The sequence below is a fragment of the Macaca mulatta genome, chromosome 5 (assembly GCF_049350105.2).
Source record: "Macaca mulatta isolate MMU2019108-1 chromosome 5, T2T-MMU8v2.0, whole genome shotgun sequence".
Classification (NCBI taxonomy): domain Eukaryota; kingdom Metazoa; phylum Chordata; class Mammalia; order Primates; family Cercopithecidae; genus Macaca; species Macaca mulatta.
In genome coordinates this window covers 99,266,125-99,278,482 of record NC_133410.1, presented here as the reverse complement: position 1 = coordinate 99,278,482, position 12,358 = coordinate 99,266,125, and the positions used below count along the sequence as shown (strand labels likewise).

The 12,358-nt window shown below is 33.9% G+C and overlaps 1 protein-coding gene across 1 annotated transcript in view; it reads right to left on the bottom strand.

The window, feature by feature from the left end:
• Positions 1–5,531: 5,531 nt before the first annotated feature.
• The window catches only part of MMRN1 (multimerin 1), a 59,375-nt gene continuing 52,548 nt past the window's right edge, over positions 5,532–12,358 (bottom strand). The window contains exons 7-8 of the mRNA XM_015138794.3: positions 7,647–7,799; positions 5,532–6,400 (exon numbers count right to left, since the gene is read on the bottom strand). Of these exons, the coding sequence (XP_014994280.3) occupies positions 5,979–6,400; positions 7,647–7,799 (575 nt within the window). The 3' untranslated portion in view covers positions 5,532–5,978. The remainder of the gene's footprint in view (positions 6,401–7,646; positions 7,800–12,358) is intronic.

The window sequence follows — 12,358 nt, the reverse complement described above, 5'->3', positions numbered from 1 at the left end:
GTAGGCATTTTAATATACTTATTCTTCAAAACTGATTATAGAATCAGTTTTCAGATACTAGTATTGTTCCAACAATACCTACAATGTATTTCTTACATTTAAAGGTTCTTTTGTGATACCCAAGAATGCCTTTAGAGCATGTAGGTGTGTTGTTGATAATAATGATGGCTTCTTTTTCTCAAACAGATGTTCTCCGTTGAGTGTACCACATGGGAAGAAAAAAGCCACAATTATACGGAAATGTAATTTGTTTATTCTTCCCTCCACCTTTGTTTATTCTTCCCTTCATTGCATGGGGTAGATTACATAGCTTGCTGTTAACACAGAGCTCTGTAATAGAGGAAAACTCACTGATGAGCTCTCAGTCTGCTGACCATTTAAAGGAAATAGAATTAATATATCAAATAGAATCAAGATTCAAGGGATTTAATGACAAGATTCAGAAAGGGCAGTAAAAGTCACATTAAAAAGACATGTAATCTCTGGAGGATCTTTGAATTTCATCTACAGAATAACTTCTACACTATTTAGCTTCCTCTTCAGCTGGAATAAAGAAATCTAAATATATTTGTTAAAATAGCAAAGCTACGATGGTGAGGTTGGCAAAAGGGTACAGTAGAGATTGAAGGAGGGTTTGAGACTGTGGGAGGAATCTTTGTAGGTTATTTTTTGTTAATAGCAAGGTGGCTCTATGACAAATCATAAAAATTAATGCATGTTAATATACCTAAGAAATTAGGATAAGGAAAGACCATATTCTTGAGATATATTTGATATATAAATAGCAACTAAATGTCTTTGTATGAGTTTAATACTTTTCTCAACATAAATTATACATCTAGTCACCTTAAATCACTTTTAGAAAGGGTTTGGAAGCACAAATAAATGTATTTTTCCTATGTATATTTTCTGGCAAATTACTATCATCCTTAATCCACAGATTTCATATCAATAAAAAAATACATGTGGTTCTCTTTATATATATTATGCATAATCACATATTTTGAAGATGATTGTGGCAGCAAGCATAAATGAAGGGAAGTAAATTACAAAAATAACAGAAACTACCATAATCATCTGTATCCTGGTAAGAGGGACTCAGTGAGTCAATTTCTTTATCAGTGGCTTGAAGTTAGGAGAGTAAAGTGGTATTTATAAGAACACCCATTCCTTGGGTTGCATTATGTACTATTTTCACTGTTAACTTGAGTAGATATAATTAATAGTATGATTCAAAAAAATAGTAAATCCAAATAAATATTTGAATCCAAATAATACATTGAAAAAATACATCAACTTTAAGATAATGTCATGTAGCACATTCACTGTTATCTTCAGTGGGCTTGATATAAATGTTTATTTGAATCTAATAGAAAATCACATTATAACTAGGATCTACTATAGACTGATATTTTAAAAGCTATGCAAGGAATGTTTTAAAACACTATCCTAAATATCACTACATTCAACACTTGGTACTGTACACTGCATGTTTGTGCCCCCTCCCTCCATCAAATGTATATATTGAAGCTCTAACCCCAAATGTGATGGTATTGGGAGGTGGGGTTTCAGGAGTTAATTAGGTTTAGATGAAGTCATGAGGGTGGGGCCCTATGATGGGATTAATGTCTTAAAAAGAAGGAAGAGACCAGAGCTCTCATGTGCTCTCCGCCCTCATGCTCCTTCTCCCTCTCCCTCTTGCACCCTCTCTTCCCCTCTTTCTCCACATGTGAATACACAATGAGAAGGCAGCCTTTTGCCTTCTATGACCCAGGAAAAGGGACCTCACTAGAGACACCAAATCTGCTGGCACCTTGATCTTGGACTTGTCAGCCCTCAGAACTGTGAGAAATAAATGTCTGTTGTTTAAGCCACCCAGACTATGGAACTTTGTTGTGGCAGCCCAAGCTAACTTAAATAGTTGGAATCTGAAAAGTGTTTTGACTAAAGCCTTGGCTTTGAAAGTTTATGAAGCAATTCATGAGTAAATATAATAAAAACTCCAAAATTTGGACTTTTCCCAGAGTTTTAGATTGTATAATTAGGATGTCAGCCCAGAGAAATAAATACTACTTTATTGTTGTTTTCTCTGAACACAAATGCAGTATAGCTCATTGAGAATTCTCACTGAGCTGTGGTAAAAGCACTCAAGGGAAGGTTCTTAATAACACTCCCCAGTCTGTTGATGAAACCCTCGGTTTGAAATCACAGGGACAGGAAATAAGCAAACATCCCTGCCTTCCACACAGGAAAGCAACCCAGCTAAATTGTACACTCTAGGAAAGGCAAGCCTATATTTTTGCTTTAATGTATCCCACAGGTGCCTTGCAATGATCAATGATAGACAAAATTGTGAATAATGAGAAAAATTTTGCTACATTGAAAATTACCTTTGTTGAAGACAAATACTATGTATGACTCACGAGGTTTCCAATGTGAGTTGACAAATTTATATTTTGAAACAGATGAACAACAACCAAAAAATTATCTCTATGTGCCCTAAAAATCAAGCCAACTGAAAATTAGGATGGCTTATTTTAATCGTTTCTTAATGATTAACTAATATTAGCTTATTCTTCCAAATTGCAAATTTTGACCAGTGAAAAGAGTAAGAAAGAGCAATTGTAGACACTCATAGCTTTGAATAGGAAGTCTCTCAATTCTGGGAATGAATACAAAAGGAGGTAACAGAAGACTGGTCAACAGCGGAAAAAAAAAAAAAAAAGAGGTGGGTGGTTATTAAAGATAAATTTCTCATTCTTACAGAGCTATCCATGATTCTGGTGGTCGTAAATGCCATCATAACCCCGGATTATGTATTTCAAATGCAACATTTGTCTGTACTGATTTACTTTATATACTTTTTATTATTTGTTATATATAATTTATCATGCCTCCTATATTATGTACCTTCAATTAGGTATGTAATTAGCTACTTATTAAATACTAAATGAATGGATTTGAGATATTCATCAGTAATTAGTGACTTGGTGTACTTTGGGAGCCGGTGTGGCTGGAAGATATTGTGAGAGAGAAGGGCTCTGAAATTGAATCTAAAAAATAATATTCAAGGTACTTGGCTATCTCCATAGAAGAAATAAAGAAACGTTCCAGTGCTATATTTTTTTCTACATGTATAAGTTTGAAGATGATGATTAAAAATACAATACTAAATTATCTTTGATTATATTGAGTGACTTTAAAAAAATAGCCAAGCAAGTTCATAGCAACTTAAAAGTTGCTATAATGCCTCTTGGCTATTGGTGGCAATTTGTTATTTAATTGTATATTCTACAAATCCATATAAAAATAAAGAATATTATTAATAATTATATTTCCTAACACCAAAGCATTATGTAATGCTAAACGTTATTATCTAACTAAAAATAAATAAATTATATTGGACAGTGCAATCATGAACATTGTCAAATGATTTCCTTCCTTCTGTTCTGGTAACAGTAAAGAAAAACAATATAATGAAATCACTGAAATCTATGTCAAAAAGTATATATGGAAAACAAAATCTATTTTAATCTGTGAAGAAATAAAATTTTAAAAATTTAGATTATAGTAAATTTTTAGGCAGAGACTGAAGATATCATGAGAACTTTTTAAATGTTTTTGAAAATGACATGTTTACACATAACAAGATAAAAAGTTGTCAGTCATTCAGTGATCTGGTTTGAATTTGTGTCCCCAAGAAAATCTCATATCCAATTATAATCCTCAGTGTTGGAGAAGGGGCCTGGTGAGAGGAGACTGGACCATGGAGGTGGATTTCCCCCCTGCTACTCTCCTGATAGTGAGTTCTCACGAAATCTGATTGTTTAAAAGTATGCGGCACCTCCCACCTCTCCCCTTCCTCCTCCCCCAGCCACGTAAGATGTGCCTGCTTCCCCTTCACCTTCCACTATGATTATAAGTTTCATGAGGCCTCCCTGGCCATTCTTCCTATACAGCCTGTGGAAATGTGAGTTAATTAAACCTCTTTTCTTCATAAATTACCCAGTCTCAGGTAGTTCTTTATAGCAATGCAAGAATGGACTAATGCATCCAGTTGTCAGTTTTAACTCTTGGGTCACACTCTTCTTTGGCAGCCTGAATCTAGTAATGAGTGAGGCTACAGTATGAAGGCCTGATTATTTTGACTCAATGCAGGACATTCTGATGGACAATACTTACTTTAGAGTTCCTCCTTGCAGAGGTGACGAAGTTTGTTAGACTGCAGTTTAAAATCTTCTGCATAGTTATTGTGAAATTCCCAGGTATTTTACTGTATTGTATACGTACGTGAAAGTTTGCTTAACCACTTGTCTGTTGCAGGACATGTGGGTGATTCCCAGTTTTCAAGCTATTACAAATAAACTATGAACATTTACATACAAGTCTTTGTATGGATGTATGCTTTCAAGTTTTGGCAAATTTGAAAAATTTTCAAGTATCTGCTACAAATAGAAGATACTTTCATCTTGAAGATTGGAAATATTTCAAAAATTGTTAATTTTTATGAGGATGTGTGGGGTATAAGGAGCCGTTTTTCATATTGATAGGACTTAGATTGTTAGTACCAATCGAAATGGAAAATTATGGTCATCCTTTGTCCCAGAAATTCTCCATCATTGGCTATACTACTAGGAAAATTACTTAACTTCTATGTGCTTCTGATTCTCATGGGCAGAAAGAGAGTAATAATATGTAGTACAAATTTCATAGGTTAATATGTAATTCATTATGTTATAGTGATCATTAAACAAATCAATTCATAAAAAAAGACTTACCATACCAAAACTTTTATTATTATTTTTACTATTACTTATGAAAGTCTGTTCTTCAGAAACATTTTGTCAGATATCCAAGGAATGTATTTTTAAGCATATTCACTACAGTAATATTGTAATAATAAAAAATGGGAGACTACACAAATAGCAGATAAAGGATTAGTTAAAGAAATTTTAGCACATCTGTGGGAGGTAATATAGAGAAAGGATGGATGTGGGCTCTGGAGAAGACATGGCCTGATTCCAAATCCTACCTCAGCCCTATGAGCTCATGGGCCTTGGTCACTGTGTCTTAGGTTCTTTAACTATAAAAATCATGGTAATAATGCCCACTTTACAAGGGTTATTGTGAGGAATGAGACATCACATGTAAATTGTTTAGAAGAGAAACAGGGCATAGTGAGCATCCCATAAATTGTAGTATTACACAGATAATGACTTACCCTTTAGAAGAAGAAGGGCAGATCTGCAGGTACTGCCATAGAAGAATACTTATTAGAAAAATACTGTTTCCCCCTTATAGATGTTGTGTGGTGGTAAATGATCCACTCATATATTCTTAGACTTGAGTGTACATGTCCAACTACGTGTCACTTACTATGTTATAATTAGATAATTATAGGAAGAGAACAATAGTTAAGCATATTTCAGATTTTCAATTCAACTTGCTTAATTTTGATTCTGAATGAAAATCTTAGTATGGAAAATTGATCAACTCAACGTAAAGAGTAAAAATAAAAGTTTACAAAACCATTTTCATTTTTTGAGTAATTTATTGAAATTTGTGAATCTAGAAAATGTATGTTATATATTTATATAGAGGGAATAACAAAAGTTAAGTGTTTTATTGGAAAGAAAACTGACTGATAATATGGTATAATTACCATTTTATAACATTACTTTACATTGCAATGATTTAAAATGAAGAAATAAAAAGAGGAATAATTATGCTAACAAATTCACATTGTTTCATGTGCCACTAAATTTCTTTAGGATCAAGAACTCCTTCATATTCAGACATTAAAAAAAATTCAAATAATTTTATAAAATAAACAGACATACAAGTTTACTCATATTAAAAAAAGAAGTTGGTTTTCTTTTCCTGTAGAAAAAAACAAAACAGAGCAGATGTGCAAGCAAAGATAAATGAAAACACTGGCTGTTTCTCAATAAAGGTGATAGTCTGATTTTCATACTAACTTATGTACGATATAGTAAGTAACCACTAAAGGTAGTCACAGGGGGAAACTTGGCTGGAATTGTTCCTTTCGCAAGTCGTAACCAGACTTCCTGCCCATAATTTAATTCTAATAAGGCATCCCCAGTTAAAACCCTATCACAGTGTATTTCACTGTTAATATTTTCAGACTCAAATGCAAGCTTGTCTATTCCATCAACCACTAAAAATCCAGAGATATGAGCACTGAATGACTCGATGGTATACTTGAAAACATATACTCCAAGATATGGAATTCTAAATTTTCCAGTTCTTGGGGTATATGAAGCTCCATAATTGACATCCAAGTTATTAAACAGGATAGGACCAGGTGTAGTCATTCCATATGTATGAGATGCAAAAAATGCCACCATAGGTGCATATCTGTAAGATCCTTTGGAAAAATCTGTTAGAGGAAAAAATGGCAAGAGTTAATTTTCATGTTTTTATCTTATTTTGTCTTTCCTTATATCTTCATCACTTTTATCTCAGTTACAAAAAGTCTTAGCAGAAGAGAAAGGCCATCCATAAAATTTAGCAAAGGTGCATGTGTCTCGATGCCTGTCTCTTCTCTTGGGCAAATTACTCTAAATTGCTTAGCCTCTTGGTGCCTCAGTTTCTCCATTTAGACCAGGATACAATAAAAATAACATTTGACACCTTCCTCACACAAATGCCTCAAACATAATTTGCATGTTGCTTTGATCTCCCGAGAGATAAAGGAATTCAAAGCACTCTATGATTATTATGGTTATGTCAGAATGTTTTAAAGCCCCTTGCAGGAATTGAAGCTGACATGATGTAGAAACAATTTTTCCGGCACCTTGTCAAGCAGTTTCTAAAGGCTAAAACGAAAACCATATAAAGTCATATTCACTGTAGCAAAGTAGACAAAGGCAATTTTCTGTGTAATTAATGCCAATTGTACTTACAAAGGCTGAGATCTAAAAACAGACTAAAAAAATTTGCATTTCACTATGCAGGATATTATTAAGAAAAAGCTGATTTGAAATAGGTTTTTTTTGCAGTCATTAAATAACACATTTTTATGCTGCACATAAGTTTCTGTATAAAAATCAGAAATGGTGCACTCTTGAAGTAAATCCAAAGCACAATACTTATGAATTTAAATAAACAAAAACACCATCTTGTTTTACTTAATACATTTGAGCATGTTCTACTAGTTCTCACACAGTCAAAATGGTACCATTAGTTTAACCTTCACAGAAAACGTGTTACTAAGCATGTATTAAAGCCTCATTTAAATGACCATACCAGACATAAATCAAAGATGTATTTCTTTAACTACTTGTTTGAGGAGAAAGTGTTTCTATCAGTCAGATATATACATCCATATTTTATTAGGATGCACAAGAGAAAAAAAGTTTTCGAGAGGGTGGAATTTTTCATAAACTGCCTCTATATAGCAATATTGAAAATTTCAACAAGTTCATGTGAATAAGAACTTGCCTAACAAAAAGACATTTTCACTTGTAAATCAGGTACATTATTCAGTAAGTTTCGGAAAAGTAAAAGGAATTGTCAAGTAGATCCAGATTAAGCAGGCTTAAATATTCATTCATAAATATTCTCAAAAAGTGTTTCTATTTATGACAATGAGCACGTCCAAAGATGCATATAGTATTTTTTACCTGGAGCTAAAGCATTTTCTTCCACAAGCTTGATAGTGCAGTTGTCACCAGTGAAAGGATGCCTGCAGGCACAGGTAAAGCTAGTTCTTCCATTTATACATGTGCCCCCATTTTGGCACGGATGCCTACTACAGCTTGAATACTCCTCTGTTACTGAAAAAGAATCAAGGTAAAAGAGAATAAAGTGACCTATTTTCCTGTTGATCTCAAATCGTAGTTTGCATCAGAATAGGAAAATGACTGAATTTAAGTAAGAAAAATGGGCTCCACAGCCCGGGATGCCTGTCGATCTGGTCACAGAACGTCATGCAAATCCCTCAGCTCTGATATCTCCTTCAGTAAAGTGGGCAAAAATCTGGGATCCATTACATTTATTGGTGTGAAATGTTAACATTCTTGTCAACTGCAGAACAGAACAGAATTATCTCAATACAGATCATGTATATTTGAAACTGGTATGTGATAAAGGTAATGCTTTAAATCACTGGAGAAGAAAAATATCTATTCAATACACGGCGCTAAGCTGGTATTTAATATATATAAAAATATAAATTCCACATATACAAAAATACTAAATATAAAAAATCAATATGATTGCATTGCAACAAAAAAGGAGAATATCTTTCTAGAGCTTTGAATTTTTTAAAAATTCTCTCAAAGCAAAACAAAGCAAAGCAAAGGAAAACAAAACCCTGAAACCATAAAAGAAAAACATTATCATGTTTGACCTAAGAATTAAAACTAGTTTGCATTGAGAACTACCATTCTCAAAGTTTAATAATAAGTTACAAATTAAAAGAAAATATTTTTAGAAGACATGGCAATCTAATGACTAATATTCGTAACATATGAAAAGCTCTGAAAAGAAAAAAAAAATTCTCCCCTTAAAAAATGGAAAATGAGGCTGGGTACGGTGGCTCACACCTGCAATCCCACCACTTCAGGAGGCCAAGGCATGAGGATGGCTTGAGCCCAGGTGTTTGAGACCAGCCTGAGCAGCATAGTGATACCCCATCTCTAACTTTTTTAAATAAAAAATAAATAAAAATAAGAAAATGGTCTTCACTTAAAGATCAGAAAAAAATAAGTTAAAAAATGGATAATGTATCAGTAGGCAAATCAATGAACAATACCGACAAAATCTCACTAAAAGTTTTAAAGCATATGCAACCTCATTACTAATTAAGAAATAATAAATTTAGCAATAATAACATTATTTAAATATCAGGTGGCAACATTTAAAAAGATGGAAAATATCCAGTCATGTCAATATAAGGGAACATGGGCCTTTTCATGCAATTCTGGCTGGAGTGTAAACTGCTGTAGCTGTTAATAGGACAATGTGACAATATTTATCAGTATTAAAAAGGTTCATTTACTTTGAGCCAAACATTTCTTCTGTCTGTATATATATACTCCAGACATACTTGTCCATGTGCACGAAGACAATTTTTCAATTCAAAATGATATCATTTGAATTCGTGAAAAATTTAAAGACTCCTAAATGATCACTGATGCAGAACTTGTTAAATAAATTATAACATATTCCCACTGAGGAATATTAGACAGCAATTAAAGAATGAGGTAGATTCCCCAACAGGTTTGGTTTACTGAAGACAGAAAGTTACAGCTCACACATTACATATAGAATAATTTCATTTGTTGTGAAAGCTTCAAATTACGAATATGGTTATAAAGATAATACATAATTATGTAAATGCAGAAACAAGGTCGGAAGAATTCAGCGCTTACACTACTTGCCACAATTACTCTGGTGCCACCTTATGGTAATGATGTAGTTTACCATCCACTTATTTCAAATCAGGTGATTGTTGATGATTTTTAATTTAGAAGTTATTTGCTTTGTGCAACATTTTTCTCATGAAGTGAGATTTATAAATTTCTATATACATTCTATATATCTAAATTTTCATATACATTATATCCGTATAATTGAAATTCACATAAAATGTGACCAAACTGCATGCCTGTATTATTAACATTTTTTGCAAAGCAAATATATTAATATTGCACTTATGTAATGAGAAATTAATCAGAATTATATTGATATATTCTCTGTAATATTCTATAAACTATTATTCCTTATTAATATTTTATAAACTAATATTCCTTATTAAGAAAAGTATTAAAACTATTACGTGTGTGCAACATCTTTTAACAAATATTTCAACTGGCTAACATTCCTTTAACCTCATTTTGCTGCATGTGAATAGAGAACTTTGCCTATTATTTTCCTGTGTCAAAAACATCAATGACTTTTCATTACCTGTAGTAATGTGAATATTTTGTATCAAAGCATTTGCTTCATTTATTTTTACATTCTCTGAATTTAGCATAGTGATCAACCCACAGGAGAGGTTTCAATTAATGCGTTTTACTAGGAATGTATCAGTTGTGCAGTAGAATTGGGGGACACTAATTTATGTAATTTGATCAGCTCTATAATTTTAATTTTCCCAAATTTAAAAAATCACACTCACCTGTAACCTTGGCCCTGTTCATGAATCAGGGATCAAAGCTGTGCTATAAGGAGAATTTAAGAAACTGTAGAAAAGAATAGACTTATCTGCATTGCTATTGGCTCTATTCTGAATCTTCAGGATGAAGGCTTCTGCCTGCTATTTAATGTCCAGGAGCAGCATTCCATTTTTTGCTTCTTTATGTTCCATTACTTTAGGAATGGGGTCTTGCCTTGCTCTAGTTCTTTGAGTTATTTCAGAGGGTACTATTTTACCCCTTTTTCCAATTTCTTTTTAGGGTCATTCATCTAGAGGAGGGCTCCACTTAAGTTTAATTGAAGGTCTGCATCTACTCCTGCTGTTACAGTAGCCCAAACTTCTTGAGACTGCACACAGCTTCCCTTCTAGGGCATCTTTCATGGTGCCTACTGACTCTCTGCCCAGGATGCCTCAGCCACTTGTCTGTACCTGCTTCGACTGCTTCTGTTTTAAGTTCCTTTCTGTGCCTTTTTTGCTATTTTAGGTATGTCTGGACTTTCCAAGTCTCTGCCAAAATAATCACATTTTAGTATATAAAATCATGTCCATGGCACCCAGAACTGGACATATTGCACCAATGGAGCCTAAGCAGAGTAGGTTATGGTAGCAATTGCTAGTTACCCCTGCTGAAATGAACTTACACTTCTGTTAAGATAACACAAGCATTAAGTATTCATTGTCCATTTCTGCATCTGTATTACACTGTCTCATAACAGGTCTCCTGTGCTTTGATATATTGAAGCTTTCTAAAATCTCATGTTTATTTAATTCATTTAAACATGAATTTACAATTATTATTGATAATAAAATTTATCTTATTAGACATGAGTTACCATCTCTGTCCATAGAAACCATTCAGTTTTATTCTGCATGAGATGTTTCAGCCACCCTCCCCATCTTTGTTATTATTTCCAAATTTATGTCTCATGCGTTCCTCCAAGTTATTGATAAAAATAACCACTAGAAAAGAAATACCTAATGGATTAGTGACAAATACAGAGCCTTATAACAGACAACTGAAGATTGGCTGGCACTGATTTTTCCAACTGAAGCTATTTGTACTTTGTTATACAATGAGTTAGAAATCAACTTTTGGCTGGGTACAGTGGCTCATGCCTGTAATCCCAGTACTTTGGGAGGCTGAGGCAGTCAGATCACCTGAGGTCGGGAGTTTGAGATCAGCCTGGTAAAACCCCATCTCTACTAAGAATACAAAATTAGCTGGGTGTGGTGGTGTGTGCCTGTAATCCCAACTACTCGGGAGGCTGAGGCAGGAGAATTACTTGAACCCAGGGGGCGGAGGTTGCAGTGAGCCAGGATCACGCCACTGCACTCCAGCCTGGGCGACGGAATGAGACTCCATCTCAAAAAACAAAACAAAACAAAACCAACTTTTGTATACCACCTGACTTATTTTTCTCCTTTATTATTAAAATACTTAAAAAATGGTCAGGTGCCTTTATAAGTACCTACTCATATTTGTGCTTAATAGGCTACTTGTTATTGAATTACCAACAAAAATCAAACTCCAATAAAGCATCATTTTCTTTTTGACATCTTTCCTCATCCCTATGAGTAAATTACTTTAGTTCTCTCCATTTCTACCTGATGCTCCAAAATCGTCTTCTTGAATTTATCACACTCAACTGTAATTGCTCTGGTGTCTTTCTCACTTCTGACAAGAGTATGAGGTCTCATGAGGTCAGGGATCATGTTCTCTATTACTTAAACTTCATATCAACACTTATTAGCATAATGCCTGACATATAGAAAATACTAGTTTTAAGAATGAATAGACAAATTAATAAAAGATGGAATAGAATGCCACATTCTTATCAAATTTCAACCTTCTTCCCAGTTTCTCAAAGGTCACAGAGTTTGACAGTATGTTATCATTGTCATGTTATCCTAGACACATGAATCTATTTATTTATTTATTTTATTTTTGAACTGGAGTCTTGCTCTGTCGTCCAGTTTGGAGTACAGTAGCGTGATCTTGGCTCTCTGCAACCTCCGGCTCCTGGGCTCAAGCTATTCTCCTGCCTCAGCCTCCCAAGTAGCTGGGATTACAGGTGCATGCCACCACAACAGGCTCTTTTGTATATTTTTAACAGAGACAGGGTTTCACCATATGGGCTAGGCTGATCTCAAATTCCAACCTCAGATGATCCACCTGCCTCAGCCTCCCAAAAT